At 38.2% G+C, this 27,679-nt stretch overlaps 1 protein-coding gene across 2 annotated transcripts; it reads left to right on the forward strand.

Annotated features, from left to right (window-relative positions):
* The first annotated feature begins 53 nt into the window (after positions 1 to 53).
* LARP7 (La ribonucleoprotein 7, transcriptional regulator) lies at positions 54 to 26,256 on the forward strand. 2 transcript variants are annotated; one of them, XM_068682011.1, is made up of 13 exons: positions 54 to 191; positions 3,218 to 3,426; positions 4,895 to 4,995; positions 5,111 to 5,194; positions 7,984 to 8,148; positions 8,767 to 8,875; positions 10,188 to 10,562; positions 10,942 to 11,077; positions 13,550 to 13,707; positions 14,530 to 14,648; positions 17,472 to 17,631; positions 20,041 to 20,132; positions 25,772 to 26,256. In XM_068682011.1, the coding sequence occupies exons 2-13, from the start codon at positions 3,219 to 3,221 to the stop codon at positions 25,850 to 25,852; spliced, it is 1,788 nt and encodes a 595-aa protein (XP_068538112.1). In that variant the 5' UTR covers positions 54 to 191; position 3,218; the 3' UTR covers positions 25,853 to 26,256. The 2 variants fall into 2 exon arrangements, with proteins under 2 accessions (XP_068538112.1, XP_068538113.1); XM_068682012.1 differs by lacking the exon at positions 54 to 191 and adding an exon at positions 1,093 to 1,253.
* Positions 26,257 to 27,679: the final 1,423 nt, after the last annotated feature.

The raw sequence follows: 27,679 nt of genomic DNA on the forward strand, positions 1-27,679 counted from the left end.
GAAATCACGTGCGCGCCCAGCCAGGCGCGGCCGCTCCCGCGGGGCGCATGCGCGCGGGGCTCCCCTCCGCGCCGGGGCAGGGCGGGCCGGCGGCGCTTGGTGGCGGCGGCGGCCGGAGGAGCGCGCGCGCGGCGCGGCCCGTTGCCCCCCGCGGTGACGTCACGTGGCGCGGCGCGCGGCGGGGCGGGCAGGTCAGTGGCGCGCGGCGGGGGGCGGCAGTTGGGCGGGGGGCGGGGGCGCCGGCAGGGGGCGCTGCTGCTGCTGCTGCTGGGGTCGCCGCGCGCATGCGCAGTGCTGGCCGCGTGCCGGCCGTTGGGCTGCCTGGGGGTGGCCGTTGGCGGCCGTTGGGCGGCCGGTGCCTGGGGGCTGCCATCACGTAGCCCAGGTGCGTTGGGGTGGCTGAGGTGGAGTTGGTTGGAACGTGGCTCTGTACGGATTAGAGCCCCTGTGATTAATGTTTATCTTCTAAAGTCATTGTAGGCTTTTAGTTTATAACAACTTTGTTTTATTGGCTCTATTCCTTCCCTAACTAATGTTCCCTTCTTTCACCTCTCACACACAGAAGCATTGAGACTTATTTAATGTGAGGAAAACAAAGAGGTGATAGGTGTTTTCTTAGCAGCCTGAAGTCTGGAGCTTGGCTTTAGTTGTCATCCAAGCTACATGGCTTATGGGAGTAGTGCCTGCAGTTGTGAGGCTGGCAAGGCAACAAAAATGCAGGCTGCTGTGTGCCTTGGCATTGCGGCTTTCACTGCGGAGCTGAGAGTTGCCAGATTAATTGCGAATGAAAAGAATACCAACAAAACAAGTGCCATGAGTTGCTGATATGCTTACTTATAAACAGTATTTTCTCCTGTGCTGAATTTGAACCTCTGTGACCTCTCAGGTGTGAGTATGTCACCACTGACTGTTCGGTGTACAGATTCTAATTATAGGTTCATAGCTGACATTTGCTCTGGCTGCAAGCTCTCTCCAAAGTCATTTTCTCAAAGCTTCTTTCCTAAAGGAGTAGCACGAAGTGGGAATGGGGGTGGAGGAGGAGCAAAACAAAACAACAGAGTACAGCTTGCAGCTATGTGCTTTTCCTTTAAGGTTGATGGGAACCTTTCTCCTGAGAAAGATGTCCAGAGGATGAGCGACTCAAAATAAGCAAAACGCTCCGGAAGGCTTCATAAAATAAAGTTTTTCAATATATAAGCCGTGCTATTTGTTGGCGTGGTCAAGTAATACTGTGCAAGCAAAGAAAGCATCAGGTAACTAAGCTTTGCTTCTAAAGGTGTAGCTCACCATAGCCCTCAGCTAACTGCTGTATTGCGGAGAATTCCTATAAAGATCATGCTGAAGGGCTTGAGAGTAGCTTGAAGCCTTCAACTGGGAGTTTTACCTGGCTTATCTTTTCAAGGTAATTGTTGGCCTTTCACTACCTTGAGTGGGCAGCTCCCAGCAGTGAGAGAAACTGATCTCTGGCTGAGGCAGCCTGATTTGCACAATAATTTGAGGACCGTTTCCATTTTTGTCATTCTGCTGTAGAGGTGGGCTTCCTCTCTGAGCGCTTGTACTTCCTTAGGTTTCATTGCCAGAGCTGGAAAGTCTTTCGTATGATGATTGCCATATTAATTACTGGAATTTTTGTGTCAATTTCATTCTCAAAAGTGTGTTTTTGCCAGTAGTGCTTTGTTTGGCATGAATAAAATAAACTACTGTGGTGGCCAACAATTCTCAAGGAGGAGTGAGTACCTATGGTGAATGGGAAATATGTACAAAAAAAAGATGAATTGATCCATTTAAAAGTTGTGTAAAGCTATAAATTCAAGTTACTTCCCACTAGCTAGTGCCTATCTCTAGGGGCCTGAATCTGCATTTCTGGCAGAACGTGGCTGCCATCAATGCCAGTGGCTACTGGTGACAGAGCCCTGACCAAGGAAAGGAAAGATGCCTTTTCTGGTGTAGCACATACCGAGTGACACCCGGACTGGAAGAAGGCTGGTAATTAATGGTCTACAAAAAGCGACGCTCTGATTTCAGATTGCTCATGCAAGAAATGTAGTAGGAATGTGTTAGAACATATTCAAGGGCAGGATTGGAAGATTTTTAATGATTTTTAATTACTGCTTTTTGTCAGTTGCCGAGGCCCTGCAAGAGAGTGGTTCGCATTTTTAATGTAATTTAGTAAGGGTTATTTAAAAAAAAAAAAAAAGTCTTACTAAAGCTTCTGTGCATACCACCTCTATATTTAAATATCTCTTGACATGGTGTTTATTTGTAAGGATGAATACGTGCTTCTCATTTTGGTCTTAACATAAATTTTTGCAGTGAGCTCTTCAGCATGTGTGTATTAATGTAACCTGTTTGCAGACGCTGGCTTTAGGAGATGCCTGCTGAGCATTGTCCTTGGCTAGCCTGTTCACAAGTCTGTATAACCTTTTTTTTTTTTTTTTTTACCTGCTCTGCTTTCTGCCTAAAAGGGTAACTGCTGAATTGTAGTGCTTTGTGGGATTTTTTTATGCGGGTTTTCTAATGGCTTGTACTGGGACATCTGAGAAGTGGAGAACAAGTTATTTGCTTTTATTCAAATCTAAGAAAATGCATTTCTTGGGAGGAAAATTGACTGCTTTTAGATGGATTTTGTAAACTCCCTTTAGGACAAGTAGCATGCGTCTTTGGTAACCTGGAATTTGTCTGATTGAAGGACACTTCCCGACCTCTGAAAGTACTTCAAAGAATTCACTTAAAAATGTTTGGAATAATAATAGCACTGCTTGTCTGATAAAGCATGAAAGCAGTTGAAACTGTAAATGTCATGACTGTTGCACAAAGGCAAAAACTGCCTTTAGAGATCTAATGAGGAGGGCAAACTGTTTGTGGGACGTTTTAGATTAAGACAATAGTACAAATTTTAAAAAAGCCTGCGGATGGTACCAATCTGCCTGCAATGAGTTGCTGTGGCTAAAGGGCAGTGCAAGGAGCCATAAGATGTGAGTTTCAGCTTAGTCTGCACACAGTTATTGTGTGACCTAATGTTTCTCATCTTCTCCATGCTTTGTATTTTTGTACACAACTAACGAATGGCACAGCCTTACAGGGGATGCACAGAGTTAGCCTCCTTAATGTATGATAAAACATTTCAAAATTACTGCATGAAAGGGACAGTGTTTACTCCTTGCTGTAAGAATACTTTGGTTTTTCTCAAAGGTTATATTTAACTTTCAACTGACAGGATGACAGGAATGGAGACTGAAGCTGCAAGAGACAACGCCATGGAAGAGGAAAGCACGGAACAGAAGAAAGAGAGGGAGAAAAAGAAGAGGTCAAGGGTTAAACAGGTGCTTGCAGATATAGCAAAACAAGTGGATTTCTGGTTCGGCGACGTTAATCTCCACAAAGATAGATTTCTTCGGGAACAAATAGAGAAGTCCAGAGATGGATGTAAGTTTACATTGATTACATTTCAGTAAACAGATGGGTTTTAGCTTTCTTCCCTATATTGGTGGCAATATTACCATTTATTATTAGGTCTTCTAATTTATTATTACCACTATGTCTTCTCCTGGGGAAGATAGCAGTTGCATGCTGGAAGTCAGCAGCAGATTAGCAACCCAGGAGACAGCTTGGTACTACTTTGTAGAAACTGGATTTAGTGTTTATCTTTTCCTTTTCCTTTACTACCAACTCTAGGAGTAAATGAGAGGCATCTGCCACAGTAGCAGTGACTGTTTGGGAGACCTGATTATTTTTTTTTGTACCTTTGTGCAACTACAAGAACAAGTAAACAAACAAGGGTAATTATTTTCTGTAGAGGTATACTACTTGATTTGTAGGGTAGGTAAGTGCAGAAATGAAAGCGTCACATGGTTTTGCAGTTTGATGTAGATACCTTTTTCTTTAATGCACAGGTTTGTTATGTGAGAAATTGTGCATTTGCATGTAGGGCCATGACAGGTCTCTTTCCCATAGGCATTTTTGGCATGGCTAATTTGACTGCAGAGTAGGAAATGGAGTTTGGTAGTGAAGCTACTTGGTGCTTTCTGAAGGGTAAATTAATTTACACATTAACTGGTGTGACTAGCATGCTTTTGCTTTAAGTGTAGTAAATGTGTGGTTAATACCATCTATAATTGTTCTAATAAGTGTGTTACACAAGATGGATTACATCACATGCAGTATGTCTGTGAAAAGACGTTATCTTTTTCCAAAAATATATATATTTATGTTTATATTTTGTAGGTTCCACAAGTGTCTTAAGAACTGTGTATTTATTTCAAGTGTAAATCATAAGCTCAGCTGCCTTACATGATAAAGTCTAGTCTTCTAACTGCTTGTTACAGTCTCCAATGGTATTGAACTTCAGTTGTTTCCCTGCACACCCTTTTTTTTTTTTTTTTTTTTTAACTATCTTTACGTTTTCTAGAGGTATTAGAGTTTGAGCGTCTTTAACTAAGACTAATATTGCTTAATTTTCTGTCCAGGTTTTGGCAGCATGACTCATCACAACTGCAGTAAAAGCAGGGGCTCTTTTGTGTTGCTGGGTTAAACACTTAATTAAGTACTTGAAGGAGAAGCACGGTTTTCAGTGTAAATTGTTTTTGTATTGTAAAACCACATAAGAAAGGGTTTTTCCTTCTTTTCAAAGACTGTAATTACCAGTGGGGAGGTAAAAGAGACTAACAAAATTCCTTTGATAGGTTAGCACCTATACATAATATGATTACTTGGAACTTTTATTTTGATGGAAAAAACTTTCTGTAAATCCTTGTCAGCATATAGCGTGGTGAGTTACAACTCACGCATTCTTTTCACAAAAATACGAGCTGAGTCTTAATGGCTGTCTGATTGGACACACTAGTGTTTTCTAGATTGCATTGATTTCATCACTTGCACTTTTTTTCCTCCTTAGATGTTGATATATCACTTCTTGTATCTTTCAACAAAATGAAAAAATTAACTACTGATGGAAAATTGATAGCTCGAGCAGTTAAAAGTTCATCTGTTGTAGAGGTGAGTGTCTCATGTTTTTACTCCTTTCTCCGTGCTGTATCTGGAGCACTAATGACAGTGGAATTGAAGTGGTCAATATTCTTACAGAAAATGCTTGTTTCTTGTTAACTCCTAGTTGGATTTAGAAGGCACTAGGATTAGAAGACGACAGCCACTGGGTGAGCAACCAAAGGATGTGGATAGTCGTACAGTCTATGTGGTAAGGTTGTACCTGTTGTGTGTGCCTTGTATATGACAGAGTGCTTTATTTCTAACTGTAGAAACTCCTTTAAAATTATGTTCTTACTGCATGTTATTTTTGAATGCAAAACCCAACGCATATGTTTATTATGAGCTCTGATGATCTGATTGCATAGTGTCACTTGCAGTATTAAGAATGAGAAATACAATATAAAGCAGCCATGTGATTTCATTAGGTTTAGAGGGTGGGTTTTCTCTGCGAAGATGATGGATTTAGTACAGGAAACATCATATAAATTCTAATAGATTTTTTTTTTCCTCTTCCAAAAAATGGGGAGAGGAGAAATGCGTTATAGATGTATTGAACTTGTAATGAAGAGGCCCAAAGATTAGCATTAGTACATACATTTAATGCAGTAAAATGTTTTGTTTTAGGTAGGTGAGCACTGCCAGTAACCATGGTAGGGAAAGAATAGGATTAGCATGGTATGCTGACTTCTTGTACCATTTTAAATTATTTAAAATGCTGAACAAAGAGCTATTTTGTATCGTAGTGAGAAAATGGTGCACTTTCACTATCTGTTACTGCTTTTCACTGTGCTTTTCTGGTTGATGCCACCAGGGAAGCAACACTGGTACCAAGAAAAAATCATGAAATACATTAATGTGATCAAATTTTTGATAACAAGTCGTTATTCTAACAACAGAAACTGAGATTGGAAGATACTCAGGCATACCCCATACAGTACAACCTGTTTATAAAATATGTTACTTCGAACGCCTCTGTGCCACTGTTTTTGTCCCACTAACATCTTTTTTTTTTTTTTTTAATGGCAGAGTGTACCTAAATGAACTAGTTTTATGTTTAGGGGGCTTTTTTGAAAAAAAAAAAAAAATACTCCTGATAGCACAATATCCTGTAGCTGTCTTGGTACTGAAATTATTCACTAACAAATGAAAATAGCTTGCACTGCTAGAAAAACACTGCATCTCAACATACTGCAGATGTCAGAGTGGAATTACTCTACCATATTGTTGAGCTGCTTAAATGGTAGCATGGAATGAGGTCTGATGGTTGAACTGTTGCTTATTTAAAAGTTCTATGGATTTTTCTAATAGAATTGAAGCCAGTATGGAATTCCCTTTGTCTCTAAAGGGATCTGTTTGTGGCTGATGTCAACTTAGTTACGTGCCTGTACGAGTTAGCTGCTGAATCTTCCTGCAGGTAGTAATTCCAAGCAGGCACCAAGCTTTCTGTGATGAAGATGTGTAATAATCATGCCCAAAATGCCAGCCCATCCAGGTAAATAGAAGCTGGATTACTCAGAGCATTGAATTTTGTAACAAAAGCCCAGGAAAGGTTGTTAGTTGTTTTAAGCACAATATGCCAGTCATGGTATTCTCCTAATGTGATTGCAGGAACTGCTTAGAACTTCTCTAATAGTTTGATTATGTAATTTTCAGAAAAGATATTCCAAATGCAATGAGCTATGTTGCCTAACTACATAGTTATCAGGGTTTTTTATTTTTAAAATTTTCTGTAAGTCCAAAATATCCTCCTGTTACTACCCAATTGGGGAGGTGGGTGTAGATTTCTTGTTTGTTTCATTTTTCAAGGACCAGTGTGTGAGATACCTGCCCTTTATGGTGCAATGTCTCCCTTTCGTATGCAGCCAGAAGGGGGAGCAGTGCTTCTTTAAGGAATAGTGGTTTCATTAGGTTGTATTTTCAACAACTTTGTTTTAATTTAGAAGGAGTTTTCATTAAATTTCTCAAAAGTAATCTTATGGCTTGTGACTTTCTTTATTTTTGACATATGTTAACAACATTCTGTGGGATGAGCACAATACCAAAGTAATAGTATTTTTAAAGTTTCAAGTGACTGACCGGCTTTTCAACATTATACCAAAAACATAATGAAATGTTTTTCTCAGGCAAGCAGAGTTCATGCAAAAATAGTTTTTTCCTTGAATGTAACATTTTCTTATGGGCAAGAACTTAGTGCAGTAACTCGCCATGAAAAAAAATGAAGTATTGCTGACTGTTTTTGTCTAGGCTTAAATTTGAGAGCATTCAATTTTGAAATCACGTTCAGCGGGGTCTCTTTAGAAATTGATATGATGGGATTTGGATTTCTCTTTAAAAGATGAAGGGAAATGGTTAGGAACTGAGCCATGATGTCTGCAATCTGCCAAAATGTGCTGTTACATTAAGGAATATAGGAAAAATAAGTAAGACTGTTTTGTCATCCAAGAAGCTGGCTAAAAGTTTTAATTTCCACAGCAACTGATAAACTAGGCCATGAGTGGTAACCACTAAGCTTTAAAATGTCAGTTACCAGCAGTAAGCAGTTTACATAGTGTCTCTTCCTGACCTACAAGAACAATTTCTGTGAATCTGGATTTCTAACAACTTTAAAAAATAAAAAAAATCCTTGGGGTCTGCAGTTGGAGACAATGCAAAGTTATGCTTAAGATATAAAATTCACAAAGATAACCCATGTCACAAAGGTCCTGTTGCAGGTGAGGCCTTGGTATCTGTCTCAGGAATGAGATAAACGTGTAACTTCATGCAAATCATACTTGCACAGGTGACTGATTAGAGAGGCATTTTCAGATCATTGTCTTTACTACATGAATACTATGACCTCTTGACACGAATACTTAGTGAAATAAAGCAAAAAATATTTTTCAATGTTGTTACATCAAACTTAAATTTTTGTTTTGAGAATTATAATTAGAAAATGTGGTACGCGATCTGATGCAATGGTAATTACTGAGAAAACAAGGTCTATTTTTCTTTCTGTAGGAGCTGCTTCCCAAAAATGTTAATCACAGTTGGATTGAGCGGGTGTTTGGGAAGTGTGGCAATGTAGTTTACGTCAGTATACCAAGGTATAAATCTACTGGTGATCCGAAGGGATTTGCTTTTGTTGAATTTGAAACAAAAGAGCAAGCAGAGAAAGCCATTGAGGTAAGTAGCAGTGTCCCTAGTCTGTTAACGTTCTTCCTATTTGTCAGTGGTATGGATGTACTCTTTACTAGTTCACCTACTGAGTCTTGAATACAGAAAATCCTAAAATATCATGATTAAAAAAGCAAAGCTAGCAGGAGTTATGTGAGAATGCCAATCAATTCCACTAATCTTATTGTGATTCTATTAATTACTCGGAGATCTATTTGAATCGGGGAGTGGGAACAACGACATATAATTTGGTTGGGTACCATCAGCATCTTTTACAGAATTAGAGATTTCTGTAACAGTAAAATGGCTTATTAAATTTCTTCAGGCAAGTATAGTTGTAGCAAGTTCCCTGTTTTAAAATAAGTGATTTGGAAGTTTAAAAACATATAAGTTTCATTATCACAACGGTAACGGAGACACAAATATTGCACACTGATGATGCAAGCTCTGTATTTGCTTGTATATTCTAGTACTAAAAAAAATAAAACAAAATTTAAAAAATCTTTAGTCACAGAGGACTACATCTTTTTTGAATGAATATCATGAATATCACTCTGCTGGTTTTAACTTGGATGGGGATTCTTTTTAGTAATGAATTGTGGATTTTAATTTTATTTTACCTTTAAGTTTTTGAATAATCCACCAGAAGAAGCACCACGGAAACCTGGTATTTTCCCAAAAACAGTAAAAAATAAGCCGGTTCCTGCACTGAATACAAGTAACAGCACTGTTGTAGGTAAGTGGTAAATTAGTGGGATTAAGAAACAAACTGTTTTGTGCCTCACCTTTTGAAGAGAGAATCTGGAATGTACTGCTGTTACTATGTCTAATCTCATATTTAACCTTATTGAAATGAAAACGCATGTTACTGTTTGTTTTGTTGGCCAATGTAGGCTTAAAATGAAATTGTAAGCTTGAAACATAGTAGGTTTTTGTCTTCTTATTTTACTGCCTGATAAGGAACTTACTTTTTCCTCTCTTGCCAGCTACCACCATTAATCATTATTATGCTGGCAGAACAGCTTTTAGACTGTACAATTAATCAGTATCGAAGCACGTAGGACTAGCAAAAGACAGTTTGTTTTATAAATATTTAGTATGTGCAAGTAAGACACAGTCATAAAAGTAAGGTTATACTTCAATGTTAGTGCTGCTTAGGCGAGCTTGTGGTTTTCTGACATAAGAGCAAACATTGTGGTATTTTTCATTCTCTGCTTAAGCAATTTTCCTCTTCAGAACTCTTATTTGAGCAGAGCAACCATGGCAGAATGATCTTTTTATAGCTAGATATGTATATGTATTACTTCTTATTACTAAAATTCCCCTTTATGTGATCCATAATTGCTTGCCAAAACCTGCAGGATGTTACAAAGAAAAGAATTCAGAATTCACAATTGAGTGTTGTTTGCAATGAATAGCTGTTCTAATTTGTGAAGCTGTATCACACGATCATGTAACTGGATTCATTGGAGCATTTTTCCTCTCATTTCTGATGGGATAATACAATTGACTTAAGATATCTTTCTTTGTTTTTCTTAAGTGTAGTAATGAGTCATTTTATGTTACACTAGGAACTGTTAGGGCTGTTAGAACTAAAAATATCAAAAAACATGCTTTCTAAACCTCCTTAAGATGTTCTCTACTGTTTCATACTGCATCCTGCCTATGACAATTTTAGTAGGCAGGTAGTTACAGGTTTATAGGGCTAAGTATCTCCTTTTGTTTTCAAAACACAAATCAATGATCATCTTCGGCCTGGAAGGAGGTATGTATTTTTGTTTGTTTTGTTTATGTATGTGGCAAGTAAGGGATTTAGAAAACCTGTAGCCAAATTGTCCATGTGACACAGGGGTCTTTTTACACTTAGTCTCATAAGTGATAGTCTCATATCACTTTTTTCTCTGCTTAAAATGGACAGGAGAAACTTCTGGGACAACGCATTGCGAATTATTTGACATGCCAGATTATCATGACCAGTGATATGACTGGTCAATCTCATCCAGTTTTTAATGATTAGCAGTTTTAAATGCTGTACTTCTTTTATACAGAAGAGAAGAAAAAGAAGAAAAAAAAGAAATCCAAAATTAAGAAAGAGAGCAATACACAGGCAGCTGCAGAGACAAAGGAATCAAACACGAACACTACAACAGAGCAAGTGCCAAAGTCAAAAAGACCTAGGACTTCATCAGAGTGTTCAGAAATGGGGGGTACTGAGGTTCACAGGCAGCCCTCAAAGAGAGAGAAAAGGAAATGGGACAGAACAGAAAGCACAGAGGTACCTGCAGAAAGCAGGCCAGGAAAGAGAAAAAGAAGTAGCTCTGGAGATGCTGAGACACCAATTGCAAAAGTCAAGAAGACTGTTCAGAAGGATGAAGTACATCCTGTAAAACAAGAAACAGAAGAAGCTCCAAAAGATTCCAATGGTAAGTTTGTGATCTGGGGAAAATTGGATAAATGTGATAGCCTCGATTAAGCTAATGAGGAAAAGTGAGGAAAAGAGGTTGCTAAGCAAGAAGTGTAATATGAAAATATTAGTGAATAGGAGACTAGTTTATTACTTTGATTAGACAGTTAAATTTAAACCTGGTAATGAGTCATTTCAAGGACATAAGTATAGATTAAATAGTTGGCCTAGGCAAATGGTGACAGTAAAGATAATCTAGATCCATGATTAGAGGTCATAGATCCATGATTAGAGGTCAGATAAAAATGTTTAAAAATGCAGTTGCTGAGAATGAAGAACCACTGTGCAGTTGCAGTCTGAACTTGATAAAATCTTTCTTTTGGGGATTTTTATTTCAGAAGTCCCTGCAGAAGATGACAAAAATGGTGATAAAAAAGACACATCCCTTTCAAAATCCAAAAGGAAACATAAGAAAAAACACAAAGAAAGACACAAGATGGGTGAAGAAGTTATTCCACTCAGAGTACTATCAAAGTAGGTTATGACAAACAACAGCACATGGTTACTTAGTACTTTGGGGGGGGGAGAGGGGTGGAGAGAAGGAACCTCACTAGTGCAGTTTTTTTGTTGAACAAATTTCTAATTTCATACTATTAACTAAGTGTTTCCCTGCATTTGATGTCATGGCATGTTAAAAAAGTGGACTTTTGCTTAATGTGCAGTGCTTTATTTGAAAACAGATTTCACAGGAAGGAAAAAAAAAAAAAGTAATTTTGTATATACTTTATTGAATGTTAACAGGTAAAGGATACAACAAAACCTTTTAATGTATTTTTGTTTGTATGTCTGACAGTCCATCACCATTGCTAAAGTGCAATTCCAATTTGTTTACCACAGAGTTGCATATTAGCAACAGTATTAGCCTGTAGTTGAAACGATACAACATTAAAAGTGAGTTTCACTCACTATTCATTTTCCTGAGGTTAATTACATCAGTAGTTAGTAGGTGGACAGAATTCATGTTGGGCTTTAAGGAGTCACCGCAACTAAAACGTGGAAGCACTTACTTTTTCAAGCATCCAGCAAGTACCTCCACGTTAAAGTAGAGGGGGTCCTTGCCATCTTGCCTGTACTGGGAGGCCATGTGAAGTGCAAATATGTAATAAACAGGATACAAGAAAGCAATAAGTATTATTAACACTTAATTAACCATCACGAACTCCCATCTCCACACAGAAATCAAAGAGATGTTACATGTGGGCAATTGATTTAATTTTTTCTTCAGACTTCCAGTAAGTTTCCTGTCGGTTTCAGTCAGCTGACAAAAAAAGGATTCACCACCACTAAAACATGGAAGCACTTACTTTTAAGGAACAAAGCAAGTACGTCCACATTTAAGTTGCGGGGATCCTTATGTGGAGAGACAATTTTTCATTCTGTAAAAGAGTAACTAGACAAAACCAGCAACAACAGAAGCAGTAAATTGTGCAACCACTATGGTGGATCTAAACTTCTTCATTTAATGGCGTTTTCTTCAAAGATGTTTCAGACATTAGGATCCACCACCACTGAAACATGGAAGCACTTACTTTTTTAGGCAGCAGGTACCTCCATGTTAAAGCAAGGGTAGTCCTTTTTATATTTTTTTCTGAACATACAGACCATAAAAATGTCTTACTCAAGAAAGAAAAAAAAGTTGAAAAAAAAAAGTTCTTTTTGGCAAGTCGGCAACTCGAGTGAAAAAGTCTTGTCAAGAAAAAATCGTGGCGCGGATGGCATTTCAGAATTGAGAACAGGATTCACCTCTACTAAAACATGGAAGCACTTACTTTTTTTAAATCACAGAAAGCACCTCCATGTTAAAGTAAAAGGGGTCCACAAAAAAAAAAAAAAAAAAAAAAAGGGCAAAAATAATTCTCTTCCACCAGGATCCTGAGAATACTGCATCAAATACAGAGAAAATAGTTTTAAAATTTAGCAAAGTACAGCGAAGCGGGGGGAAAAGTTTCCAAAGAGGTTGAGCATTTTATATACTTGCCTGGCTCATTCCCTTGGTCTCCTCTTCCTTCGAATCCAGCTACCAAGTAGCTCCTTGAGCTTGTATTTATACCATACCTTGCTGTGGAATGGTGTTGCCTTTTTATCTCAGAGAATCATTACGTGGGTCTTTTGTTATTTTAATGTCTTTGCTCTGTTGAGAACGTATGATCCTGGGTGAGTCTGGATGCTTTTTTTGAAGTATACAGTTGTCAATGTTAACAGCTAAAACCATTACCACAAGATATCCTCCTCTTTAAAAATCCTCTATCAGCTTGTTTGATAGTACAGATTAGGGTAACAATGAGTCGTTCTCACAGTGGCACTACAGGCATTGTGTTTCTATGGAGCAAAGCTCGAGCTGTTTGCAGAAACATCTCCATGTTAAATGTATGTAAATATATAAATTGCTTCCATGTGGTGGTATTTTTTAACCAAAGTGCATTTGAATAGTGAGGAATGTTCTTATCTCAGTAGGTTTTTGGTGAGTTTAACCAGTTGTTGATTTTCGATCAATGATTTTTCTAGAAATAAATGACAAATTTCTAATATAGTAACACAGGAGTGGGTTCACTGAATGAATTCAGTGAATTCAGAGTTCACTGTCTCTGAATTTAGCCTGAATTTAATGCCTGTGCTGTCTGTAGTTCTAGTAGAATACAGTTTACCAAGCTGTTCTAAATGTTTTCTGAATATCTGTAACAACTTTGAGAGTCACTCTACAAATGAGAGGTTGATTTTTTTTAACAACTTGCTTGAAATATTAAAAGATAAAGCAAAATTTAAACTGCAGATACTCGCAAGGCTGAAGATGAGTAAAGTGTAAGGACATTTCTAAGAGTTCAGAAGCATCTTTGCTGCTTGCTAGGTTAAGCTTAAGCTATTTGTAAATGGCTTGTTCTTAAGTTGTCAGTGAGTTTCTAAACATTATTTTCTTGTTGACAACTGACATGGTATTTTCATTTCCAGGACCGAATGGATGGATTTGAAACAAGAATATTTGGCTCTTCAAAAAGCCAGTATGGCCTCCTTAAAGAAAACAATGTCTCAAATCAAACCTGAGCCTGTGGGAGAGATGGAAACGGATGGTTGTGCACAGAAAAAGCCTCAGTCGAAAAATGCCAAATGTAACCCTCCTTATGATTTTTTTGTTGTTGTTTTCTTTATGATTCTAGTACACGAATATGGGCACTGGTCCTCCAGAAACACTGAAAAACAGTGTTTTTAGTGTTTTATAGAAAACGTGTTTTCTATAATAACAATGTCTTTGAATGCCAAATTATACAAAAAACAAGCTTCCCTCATGTAGATTGGTTTAGTACTGAAAAATAAGTAAATGATTAAAAAATATTTCTGTAGCACTTCTTAAACTTAGGATCTTTTTAGGTAATTGTAACTATAAAAGCCTTGGAGAAATAAATCAAGAATTGGTAATGATGTAACTCGGGCCTGATTTTGCTTAGGCTTTGCCATCCCTTCAGAGATTTACACAACTATTACTCAAAAGCATTTAAAAATGGCTTCTAATTGGTTTTTGCCAAGTTTATAGTTAGAAGTAATTTTATAATTATATGTTATTGGTTCAACTTGTATATTTTTGATTGCAGTTCACTAACTTTGATAGTAAGTAGAGAAGTGTTGACATGTCACTTACTTGAAATCACTCTAGAATTCTGGATTCAAGTATTAACTGCAATTGAATAGAATATGAAATACCTTTTAAAGGAAGGATGTGGTGTATACAAATTTTTTTCTTAGACACAGTGACTTCTGTGAACAGTCTGGATCCAAGATTTAATTTAAAAAAAAATATCTGCAGTAGCAATATTTAATGCCCTTTGCTTCGTTTCTTGTGTATGTCACATTGCTTATATACTTTTGTGGCATCTTTAGTTTGTCAAACTGGTAAATGTAAAATTTCTTTTTTCCCTTCTTTTCAAATTGATCAGCCACCAGTGAAGATTCTGCCCCTCCTGTCAAGGCTAACACAATGGGGCCCCAGTTTGTGAGTGGAGTAATTGTGAAGATCATTAGCACGGAGCCCCTGCCGGGCAGGAAGCAGATCAAGGTAATGCCTTTGTAACCTCAGGGTAGCTGTTAGCCTTTCCTCTTACAGTGCCCCCAAAATGTTTGAATATGGAATACCATTTAAACAAGTCTTACAGATTTTTTTTGTTGTTGTTGTTTGGCCAGTAGCTGTGTACAGATTCTTCTCTAGTACCTGTTAATGGAAGATTTTACAACAGCAAAATGTAGCCTTTGGACTGCTTCAAGCAATGTCAAGTTTGAAAATAATGGCCAAAATAAATAGTGCTCTAGAGGATGAGAAGCTGTCGCCTCCACCTCCAGCTCTTGTTGCTCCATCTTTGCATTTTCAGTGTGAAAAATGTGGTTAGTTTTATGTTGTTAAAAGTAAATCACTGCTAAGACAAGTCTTCCATTTTAGAAAAGGAAGTGTGAAGTCCAAGTGGGTGCAGCATTTTCTATGCATGATTGTGCCAGTAATTTTGGTGTAATTCAGATTAAGGAATCTGTGGTAGTAAATCGGTTTGGTTTGCTATTAACAGAGATTTAGGAGCAGGAAAATGCACTATGCATGAGAAAACAGTTGTCTATTTCAGTAAATAGTTCATGACTGCAAAAACTCAATTCAGTCAGAATGCCAGCAGTACAGTTGGTCCAGTATTCATCCCCTCCACCCACCCTATGGCAAGTGCTCTGTTTCCCTCAAGTAAAAAAAAAAAAAAAAGTTTTAAAGATAATTACCATTATTTTGGATATGATGTGAAAGTTGTATATGTTAAATAGAGTATTTTATTTTAAGGAAAATAGCAGTTCTAATTTGTGTCCTAATGAGATGGAAATATTAAAAGGTTTCCAAAGGAAATAACAGCAGAGGTTTTTTTTGGATTCTGATTTTTGCATAACTGTGACACAGGACCTTTTTCTGAAACTGTAATTTTGGATGAATAACATCTAGAAAGAATTTGAACAGCTTTTACCCTTCTTTAGAATAAATATGCAGACTTGTGAGGACAACAGTGGTTCTAAACCCAACTTCTGAGGTGACTTATCAAACTACCTATATTTGTAACTGAATATTTCATCTGAAGTCACTGTCAGCTTCCAAGTGCATGAAGTTTAGTGTGTGCATAAACCTAAGCAAGGTGAGAAACAGTTGTTTTTAACTGAAAACAAACTGATACGTACAGTTTCAGCTTGGTCAGTCTTATCTGCCTTGGTGGTCAAAGGCAGTGTCTGAGTTCTGGAGGCACTGAGAGAATGTGGTGGTTGTCACTGGGATGTTCGAAGGACAGCTCAGGTTGACTGCAGTATCCATCTTCCTGCGTGGAGTCTGTGTTGCAGCATAACATATTGTGATCAGGGGAAAAGCTTACTGTTCCCACAGTAGCTGAAAATAAACGTCAAGTCTCATATTTGCAGATTATATAAATTAAGTTTCTCTTTTGATTTAGTTTAAGGGAAGCATTTCAAGGAAAATTAATCATTTAAAGGGGGGACAACATAAGACTGGGGTGGCCTTTGCTGTTATTAATCATTATGTTTTGGTTTCTAAAACAAGGAGGATAGGCAAAATACTTTGTGGGAGGTTACCCAATAAAAAAGGCAAGGTTTTTAGTCACAAACATAATTGCAGAATACAACTGTAGTTGGAAAAAGCAACAAATCCTTTCTAACACACCAACTCTTTTTCCATTGTCTGTGGAAGCTGCAAATTGTATGTGATGCTTCCGGGACTTTTCCTGGCCATACTACTTGCTTTTATCAAATGCTTAACTCTTCAATAAAAATGTGTTTGCCTCTTATCCTGGGCCAGTGCTGCCACCAAGCAATGCATCTAGGTCTTTTCTTCATAAACTTCCAGAGTCGATCTGTATTTCTCGTATGGGAAGCATACGTTACTTTACACATACAGAGTAGTTATAATTCTATTTGATGGTTTTTCTTCACTGCTTCCATATCTTGCTGTTAAGGCGTTTCTCAGAGATCCCAACACTTGCCAATTACAAAGAGACACGTGATTCACTATAACTTTCTGTTTAAGTATGACTTTAGGATATCAGAATTAAAAGTAGTTTGGGATGACTCTCAAATGATCTCAACAACGTTGGCACTTAATTTTGTTTTATTTTAAGGTTGTGCTTGGTAGTAGAGGGTTAAAAGTGTGTAATTCTTGAATAGGAGCATCTTGGGCTGCCTGCTGTGAACAAAATTGACTAGGAATGTGTGGTCTTAGTTAATTTCCCTAACAGCAGGTATTACAAGTGAAGTACTTCATCTGAAAGAGCATGTGTGTCTCTTCCTCCTTCAGCTGATAGTGAAAATTTCCAGACAGAAATCACTTCTTAAAGATAGGAAGGACTGATTTACTATACTAATTTCTCAGTTTGTCTGCCATGAATGAGCTTGCCTGTATAGATTTCATACACAGAGAGAAGCTGGATGTTTTTCTGTTGGAATGTCAATGATAGTTGTGTACTGTAACACTGATCTTTTCATAGGAAAAGTCTGTACAAATACAGTATTGAAATAAATGGATAACTTCTCATGTGCCATTAGTCAAAACTGTTCTTATTCCCCCCAAAAATTGCGGGAATTACTGCTTTAAATTGTTGTTAAGAGCAGGATGAGATATTAATAAACACGTTAAAGTTGTGGGCTCATAGTTTTGAATCAATACATTTTCATAAGAAGGATATTAATTCTGAATTATTTAACAAGAGATTTGTTCATTAAATTAAAAAATTGGTTATTTCATTCTACTCTGTGACCTTTTAGAAAATACTAGTGATGTACTACAGACCAGTCAAAGTGCTCTTCTGTTCTTAAACCTGCTTCACAGTCTGTGTTCTCTCTCATGCTTTGACAGGATGCTTTGGCGCTGCTGGCTGATGTCGCCTATGTAGACATGCTGGAGGGAGACACCGAGTGTCACGTCCGGTTTAATACTCCTGAGGATGCACAGACTGTCATAAAATCACACAAAGAAATACAGATAAAAAACAACTGGAAATATGAAGTTCTCACTGGTAAGATTTTTTTTAGTTGTAGTACAGGAGACATTTTTTAAGTATCTTTGCAATTTTAAAGACTGCGACTTTAAGAACCCTTAAGTTACATACTTTATGTGAAAAGAGTTGCATTGGGTAGTGTTACATGGTACCTTTGTGGATATATTTAATTATCTTTGTAGCCATGGAAAAGACTGCTTTTTTCTATATATAGAACATTTCTTTCCAATGAATCTTCTTGATTTGTGACTGCAGTGGAATTGATAGAACGATAAATGTTTTTAAGGCACTGTTTAGAGCAAAATTGTTTGCCTTTATAAACTTAATTCTGTTCTTTTGAGCTTGATTCTCTGCTTCTAGAGGTGTGGGCTATAGAACTTAATTCACATTTCAGCTTTAGGACTTTAACATTCCGATGACTCAAAAGAATTTTAAATGAAGAGTAACATGAAAATACCAAACTTGTGCTGTGTGAAATAATGGGACAGGAATCTCACAGCACTGATATGATGAAAGGGGCTTTAGCACTTGCCTTCTAATTAATCTGTCTTTTTTTTTTTTTCTCCAGAAAATAGAATAATGTATGCCAGAGTAATGCTTGTTTAATTATATTTACGCTAACATTTTTACTGGAACATTGTCCTAAAGTTTATAGTGTATTTTTTGTCCTTCTGAAATACTCTGCCATTCTAAATTCTTACTTTGCATTAGTTTGAAATCATTTTCAATGTGTAGAGAAACACCTTCATTTGAAGGGAAGAGTAGGAGAAGGAGTGGGGAGTTGGGGGGTTTCTCAAATTTGATTACTATGTTCTTCTGTGTGTGTGTGTGTGTGTGTATTTTAGACACGGTAAAGAAAAATCTGGATGAGATTTTCTTGTCCATGTATTTAAGTGTTACTACATGCCTGCACAGAGTCTCAGAGAGGGCCAAGTTCCATGCATGCACGAATGTAAACCTACATAAATGACAATTAAGGATTACAGAAGAAATTACTGCAATGAAAGCATTAGCATTCATGATACTATCAAAGTTAAAGTTTTAGGTTTACTGAATGCCACTAATGTCATTTTGAGTTAGGTTTGTCCTCCAGAGTTTTCTGTGTTCCAGATAGCCAGAAAACTTGAAATATGGCATTTTACAGCTGTGTGCTCTGTGTGTATTTGTCTGTTTTTTCCATCCTTACATAAAAAAGAACAGTAGTAGATTAGTAGGTAAGTAGTACATTGTAGGATTGTTCCATTCAGAGTTTTAAGATTTTTTTCCAACTAGTTCATTGAAATGAGAATGGAAAGGCTTTTGAGGAATGCAGAAGTCACTCACAGAGAGGATTTCAGCATTTCTGGGTGGTGTAAAGGTGAATATGGTGAATAACGATCAGGAAAGAATCTTTAATGCTCCCTACCACAGGAGACAGAAGCTCTCCTAGACCTTCTAGAATTCAGCTTTGACTAAGCACCTCTAGCTTTTCACCTGACAAAGTATTAAACATATGTTAATGTAAATACGTGTAAGGTTCCTTCTCAGAATCATAACTTTTGCTGGAATCTTCCAGGATGACTTGGAGACTTAGCTGTAACTGAAGATTTCCTATGAGACCATACATTACACCACTAAATTCCTACCGTGATAGTTACAGTTTGGACCAGAGGAAACAGCGGCAAACTGCTTCTTTTACTGCAGGACAGCCACTGACAAAAACTGGAAAATTATTTCCACTCATGTTCTCATTCCTAAATTGCCCATGAAGTCCACAGTTTGCTTCTTACAGTGATTCTGATGAAACAAAATAATCTGTCATTTTTATGGCAATTTTTTGTTAGATGGTCAGTTCAGTTGTTCCAAAGTAGAGATTAAATATATCAGTGAATTATAGGGCTGCCGGATGCTGTGGTGAAATACAAAAGTTAAAACTGAGCTCCTCCTACCAATTGTGTGTATAGAGTCCTTTTTGTTTATTTCTTCAGCTCTTCTTGTTAAGCTTGTAAAAAATACTTACTTGGGATATTTAGCTACCTTGGCATTCAGGTCCTAAAGCTAATAAAGTGCATTGGTTCAAGTTGTGTCCAGTCAGTACAGAATGCAGTCCTAGTGTCAGCTTTAAGTTTCTTTCCAGTTTTTCTTTGCTTTGTTCACTGAATAGTGTGGGTCAGGCATCACAACGCTGGATGATTTCTCTAGGACTATGAAACTGAAGACTAATGGCGAAAAAATATTTGAAGCTTACATTGTTACTCAGCAATCTGTTTCAAAACCATCTTTGAGATAAGCAGAAAAAGTACTTGAAAGGATGGGGTTTGGCCTGACAAGTACTGTCATGTGTTTGCCTGGGTTAGAAAAGATTCTTTGGATGCAGTGTTTCATCTGGGATGCCGCTTGTATTGAACAGCTGTATTCACGTTCTGTGATGTTAACTTGATTTTCCAGGTGATAATGAACAACGCTACTGGCAGAAGATTTTAGTGGACAGACAAGCTAAGCTTAACCAGCCTCGAGAAAAGAAGCGGGGTACTGAGAAGGTAACTTAAAAGTTTGTTTGGTTTTGCCTCCCTGTGCAGCCATCCTTGGAAAACAACTACTTTTTCTGAAATATGTTGATGTTCGGCTTTGTGTTTAGTTCAGGAAGATCACTTCCTACTCACTTTGCAGCTGGGTTTTACAGGCACAAACCAGAATGTGGCTGTCCTAGGCCAGCTGCCAAATGCAAGGTTTGTCTTTATGGAGACAAGCAGAGAAAGTTAAGCCCATGACTAAAGAAATGAAGTTAATTTGCATGTTGGATATCTTAGATAAGGAATTCTCTGGATGAGCTCATTATAAATCAAAGTAGTCTTCTATTTCCTCTAGGTTAATTGTCTAGTGCAATAAGGATATGTTTTTCTTTGGAGTGGATTTTCCTTCTCCTAGCAATTTACACGGTGGTGGTTATTGTACAGTCCAGCACTGTGGTGGTTGGCAATGTGTTCCTAGTGGAGTCCTGGGTCTATGCAAGCAACAGCGTGTCTTGTACCTCCCAGTCCAGACAGATCCAAATGCTGCTACCAGCATCCATAGCCAAGCAGCTTCCAACCAAGACCTTGTCACATCTCATGAGCCTGGAACGCACCTAAGGAGCTCGGGTCTGGTTGCTCTTGCAGTGCCAAACTGCTGCTCTTCCTGTCTGTTGCAGTGCAGCGTGATTTTACTCAGTGTTCAGCTGAAACTTTCTTCCAACTTTGACCTTGGTGTGCCTGTCAGGCCACACTGTTGAGGGAGTGTTGCGATGAACTTGTAGGCAGCAGCCTCTGCTCCTGCCCCCAGAAGATGTTTCCAGACATGAAGGATTCTTGATTAAGAGGCTGTGACCTTTCACCCGACAGAGAGGTGCCAAACAGTATTTCACAAATGTTTTATTGCTAGGTTTGCTTGACACATGCATTACAGATAAGGTTTCCGAGTTGGCTTTAACCTAAATCTTTATCCCGTTGCTTGCAAAACTTAAAAGTCATCTGACCTTAGTTATTTTCCAAGGACTTTTAAACCTGTAGACAACTTGTTTCCTAGATGCTCTAATCATGCCCACACTACCAAGTCTCCTAGTCATTCCATATAATTGACAAGAAATACTGCATTTACCTATTTAATACATCTATATATGTATATGTGTGTATATATATACACACAGGTCACAAACTTAAAAACAGGCATATTTTCTGTATATTATCTTGGTTGTCTAAATGTTTTCGGAGGTCTCATAGATACATCAACCTAGTCCTTTTAAAAACAGCTGTGCATAAAGAATTTCCCAAAATTAATGGTCTAATTTTCTAAAAGCATTATGATGCCTTTGGATCTTAGCCATTATTCCATAATATAAGCAGTAGCAGACTTTATGAATGTGAAAACTATGAAGCTTTAGAGCCTTTAACTGAGTGCTGCCAAAAATGGCAGGTTTTTTGTTTGTTTGTTTGTTTTAAATGAACTCTGTAACTATTTTAAGGAAAAGATATTTTGTCAGTGGCTCCTTTGACTTTAATTCAGACCGTAGGTGCTCTGCTCTTAAGTTTCTGTTTCTTCATCTTTTGAAGATTGGTATTTGTTGACCAAACTAGTGTAAAGTGGCCAGTAATGTGCCTCATCCAGGCTTGCAAATATAAACTGTCTCGGCTCTGCCTAACAATAGCAGCAGCAAGGATGCAAACCCCTGCTCCTCCCCCTTACCCATCACCTTACAATACTGGGAGGTGTTAACTTCAAAGCATAGCGATTGCTATTTAAATGCTAAGTCTGTTAAGCAAGACATCAGGAAAAGAATGCCTAGCTGTAGTCAAAAGCTCTTAACCCTTCCTTTACTTTTTGACAGCCTCTATTCCAGAAATAGACCAATATCAATACAAGCATGGTATTTCTTTATTCATTAATATTGATTTTAATCTTTTATGTTGAACATTTTTCAAAGCACTTCCTAGTTCACTCCTTTGAAGGTCACAATAAAAGGAAGAAAAAATTGCATATATAGAGATGAGTATGCCATTAGGGTATCTACTTCATGAAAATATGTTCTTTTAAATCCCTTACCAGATCTTTTTGAAGAAGAGCACTTTCCTCTACAGATAACTATTTCAATTAGTGTTTAAATGTAAGCTGAAAAAAATGTTCATGTAAGCCACATTGCTGCAGTGATGGCAGTGCTAGTGTTTATTGTAATAATGTCATATAAACCACATCGTTCCAAGCGGTACATTATAACAAACCGATTTGAGAGATGCTTTGACTGTAAATTTAGGTAGTTAAAATTCTTCTCTCTCATGGGTATTAAAATATGGAGGCTTGCTTGGTTTTCCCGCAGTGGGTCTCATGGCATGCCCTGCTAGTTTATGGTTGATTGTTAGCCACCCTTTGGGGACTTGCTGAAGGGGGTTAAAAGGTAGTCATTGTCGGTCTGCAGTGTGACAAAAACTGCTTTTGCAACTTTTCTTTGCCCCAGGCCTGTTTGTTCATTGTGATCTCTGTCCTTTCCTCTCCTGGCCCTTGCAAATCCATATTCTCTTTAGCTAGTTGTTCAACTACATGATAAGCAACGTGAAGTGATAAAAGACTAAAAATCTTCTTCTCAGGACTGCTTCTTTAGGGCAGTACCAGATCTAAAGCAATTAATCAGTCTACAGCCTTAAACTCCATGGATTGAAAAGCTGTCTGTACACAAAGCAAAGGGCTGAGTGTCTGAACGCCTTAAGCTTGGCTCCTTCTCTTCTGGGGAAGGTGCTGCTGGACGTAGTTCACACCTGGTACGCCCCTTTCCACAGAAGGAAGGGAGGAAGCTGCAGAAAGCGGGAGTGATGGGAGAAGTGAAAGGCACTTAAGGAGGAAGTGAGAATTGGGTGTTTGTGAAGGGAGGAATAATTTGCAGAATAAATGGGGAAGGGGGATAGTGGGAATGCCTGGGCACAGCCCACACCGTTCTCTTCTGATTATGCCTGGGGGCTGTCTTTGCAAGATTGGCTGGTTCCCTGCCTGTGCACTGGCACTGGAGGTTTGGAGAACAGGACAGAACAGGGGTCCCACTCCAGAGCACACACGAGTCCTGTTCCCTGTCACGTTGCTTTAGGTCAAATCTGTGGAAGAGCTGGATTGCTGTTTGGGATACGAGCAGTGGTCCCAGGGAGGTGGGAACCATCAAAATAGGTGCTGACCCTGGACTGAGTACCTGCCAATGGGAATCCTTGAGGCCTTTTTGCAGCACCTCCTTCCCTGAAGTGCTGGTATAAGAACACCCACTGATGTGAACTGGTTGGTTCGGATCCTCAGGCTTTTGTTTAAGTGCTTGTGATTGTGCGTGCCACATGTTGAATTAGTAAGCCACTCTGCTCCTCATTTCTCTTTAGAACTTACTTCTCCTAATCCGTTCTTTGGTTACCAGAGAATGAAAGTAACTTTTGGTTAAACATTTAAATCAAATTTATTTCTGGAGAGTGATGGAGAAAGGAAGACATCAACCAGAACTTGAGGTATTAATGCTGTTGAGAATGTGTTAGGGATTGTAATCAAGTTAAATACAGTGGAGGCGAATGACAAGCGTCTAACTGTAGCAGTGTAATAATACTGCAGCACAGCACTGTAAAACCATGCAGCATCAGTTTAAAGTGTACTTCCTGACTGCTGTAATCGGTGCGGCAGCGTGCCACGTGCTGCCATGCTGGGTACAAGATGTAGTGTTTGCAGGATATAACCGTGACTGCGGTCATGTAGATAAAACGATTTGATTTATGTTTGTAACTCTGCAAATCTAGGAAACTCTTTAATGGTCTGCCTTGTGAGCAAACCCCCCTTGACCTCAGAACCAGCTAATATGTTCTGGTAGTCTACATCAGATAAGTTAATGTGGATTTATGCCGGGGTGTTATTGATGTGTCTAGGTTCACAGGAGTCCCCGCTTTCTCGCCTCTTATCCAGACAAGGAAGCCTGTCTTGTCCCTTACATACTACTTCTTTTTTTTTTTTCTTTTTTTTTTTTCATCTTGTTCATGTAACAATGTAAAAAGATTAAGGAATCACAATTGGGCATCCCAGCAACAAAGCTTGTGTCTTTGCGTTTGGGTATTACAACTTTGGTACAGTACTTTAGGTAAATCGGTGAACGTTCTAGTATGAGTGCTTGAAAAACAAGCATGCTTTTAAAGATGGTCTCTGCATTTTGTTTCCAGCCTAAAAACAGCAGTATGTAAGCTGAAAATTAGCAAGTTAGTTATGTTCCACAAAAGCATTCCTGATACGTTGTTAGGAACAATTACCTTTCTCATTTGCCAAGAAGTGGCATGTTATTTTCTTTCGCAGCACTAGTGACCGCATACATGTACTCTGAAGTTAATGCAGGGAAGAGAAACAAACCAAAGATAAATTGGTCGGATTTGCTATCAAATTATGTTGTTACTTTGAAAAAGTTTTTCTTTCCTGTTACTTCACGCTTTTGCAAAGAAACAAGAGAACTGCTTTACCTGCAGTCAGCAACATGTGAGGGAGTTACTAGTGAGTTTGTTTCTGTAAAATGCCAATATCCTAAAAGATCCCAGATTGCTCACTATCACTGTACTAAACTCTGGGTTTAGCTGTGGTGAAGTCGAGGTTTGGATCATCAAGGTACCTGTGGGGTTGGGAAAAATGCCCTGTCCTGGGGAGAGCGTGTTTTGTGAGAGTCCTCTGGACTGATGGGGAACATCTCGTGGTATGCAGAAGGCGCCCAAGTCATCAATCTTCTGCAAAGCAAGCGAGAAAGGCAGCCTGAGCAGAAAGGAGTTTGAATTACTGCCACGAGTGAAAGGTTCTCTGATCAAAGCTACGAGTTGCAGTCGCTTGTGACGTTACCACAGTGAGGCGGAGATGAGGCAGGCAGTTACAGCAATACAACAGTTCAGCACATACAGCTTCAGGACATGTGGAAAAAGCAAAGTGATCCCAGGTACCTAGTAATTTAGTAAACTTACCTGAAATGCAGCCAAAAACTAACATCCCTGCTCGGACAGGGATTGGAGTTAGGGACTCCTAGCACCAACATTCTTCCCAACTATATCACAATTTCTTAAGATCAGTTCTCAGCAGTCTTGTGATGTGTATTGTGCTGTTTGTCCAGCGTGAAGGATGCTCCCCCATCTGGATTCCTGTGTTCTTACTTTTGCCTAACTGACTTTAGAAAATGATACAACAATCCTAGGGTGTTTTTAGTGCTGTGACCTTGGTGTTTTGTTTTGTTTTTTCAGCATCATCAGTGATAGAATGAATCCAATATAAGGGTAGTGTTTGTTTGTTTGTTTGTTTTTTAACTTGGTCTTTAAGACTGCATTTGGGGATTTCTGAATTCATAATTTTATTCTCTTTAGCCATCAACCATGTTGGGAGGCAGAGGGACTGGGATAAAATATGCTGCACTGTCTGGAAACTGAAGGGATGTTCTGCTATTTTATTTTTGGTGGTTCTTAGGCCCTTCTGAAATAAGTTAAATCAGGGCTGCTTTAACTATTTTTGGTTGGATGTAAAGGTTAGCTGATCTGTTCAAAGAATATCTTTTTCTTACAAAATTTGGTAAATCATGGAATAATGCAATTGTGATTGTGAGACAAAAATAATATCAATTATATAATTTTATTCTAATCTTTTTTTCAATGTTTTTCATGCTTGTTTGCAGCTGATTGCCAAAGCCGAAAGAATTAGACTTGAAAAGACTCAACAGACAAGTAAGCATATTCGCTTCTCTGAAGATAACTAACCAAGACTGACTGTGATCTTGAAAGTGAACCAGGGGCTTTAAAAATAAAAAGAAGAAAAAAGCCCATCACTGCTTACAGCAACTAAACCATTTTTAAGAAGGTATGAAAAACCGGTCCGTTCGATTCACAGTTCTGCAGACTCCAAGTATGGACATCATTCTGAATCCCATTTTTAAATCGGCTGAATGTGTACTGCTTCTGAGCCTTTAGGTAAAGCTTTCTGGAAGAAGAATTGTATTAAGAGATCTTGCTCTAGTTCACTTCTGATTTTTTTTTTTTTGTATGTTGGAATTTTATACACTAGGTTATGAAATAAAAAAATGCTTGAGAAATTTTCAGTTGTGCATCTCTAATTCACTGTTTGATGACACTATAAATAATAAAGGTGGTTATTGGTAAATAATCCTCTCTAGGCCTCTGTTTAGTCCATCAGACTGAGCAATGAAGTAGAATGAGTATATGATCTTCTGTGGATTAAAAAGTGACCGGGACTGTCTGAAAATCTGTCATTGAGAAGCCTGAAACAATTTATATTAACATGCGCACTAATCTGAATTTAGACTTGGAGAGTCTTCTTGACAGGTTTTCTTATTTGCCTCCCTCAAAACTACAATTACAAAATCTTTGTTACATCTGGTAACTCTAGCTCCTTGAAATAATTATCGCTTGCACGTGTTAAAATTGTGTAGTTTACAATTTAAGATAGTAATCTTGATATGCTTTATTTGACTAGCAATGATTAAAAAAAATAAGATTAGAATGATACAAGAGGTTAAATTTTTGTGGCTAAGTCTACCTTTAGAGTTCTCTCCATTTATCTAGAGAAATTCACACGTTTGTTCATGAGGTTTAGCGAATTTTGTTGCAGGGCAAAGAAGATGCTAACACACTGGTTTATAAAAGTGTGAAATTTCCTTATAAACAGAAGGATAAGCGAGTTATTTTGAAGCTAGAAGCACATTCCTAAAATACCGCCAGACTCTTGAAAACAAACTGTCAGTGACACTCCAGGCGTTTTTGTGGCTGCAGTTTATGCTGGTAAGGCAGGTTAACATCTTAAAATTCTGTGCTACCAAGTTACTGTAATATATAGGTATTTTAATGATGCATATTAATAAAACAAAGTTTGATGTATTTTTGCTGCAGAACAGTCCTTAGGCTCTGGCACGAGCAGTGTCAGTCTCCCTGCTTTACTCCCACCAGACACAGATTAGCATCTGAGCCACCAGCAGACAGGATCCCTCTCCTCGGGCAGTAAGTGAATGGAGAGGATTACCACAAGTCAATGGAGGGGGTATGACAGTGATCAAACTAAAGATAGCAGAAACACAGAGAGAAAAAAAAAAAAGTGCAAGATAAGAGAGAGACTTTCAAGGGGGAGGGAAAAAGTTTGCTAATCGTTCCTGGAAATTGCATAAGGACAATTCCTCCCAGAGGAGTCTGGAAAAAAGGAGGGGGGAAGGCTAGGTCCTAACCTAGAGGCTAGGCTCTTGTGCAGGCTTCAGCAGTACTAAGATGGTTAGTCCAGTTGCAGGATTTTTTTAAATTTAATTTTCCACTCCTCTCATACGAGATGGGTAAGATACGTGATGACACAGTGCAGAGAGGTGAGATACCTAACTGTGAAAACAGCTGAAGTGATCAATACGTGTTGTCTAGCCACCCTGCCTGAAAGACAGGATAGCATTTGTGATGTGCAAAGGAAAAAAAAAAGTCTACTCTGGTTAAAATGTCTTAGATTTCCCTGCTGACATTCATTTAAGCTGAAATTCATCCATGTTATAAGTGATTCAAATCATTAATGATTCAGACTTTTTATGTTTCGT

Source organism: Anas acuta, chromosome 4 (assembly GCF_963932015.1).
Source record: "Anas acuta chromosome 4, bAnaAcu1.1, whole genome shotgun sequence".
Classification (NCBI taxonomy): domain Eukaryota; kingdom Metazoa; phylum Chordata; class Aves; order Anseriformes; family Anatidae; genus Anas; species Anas acuta.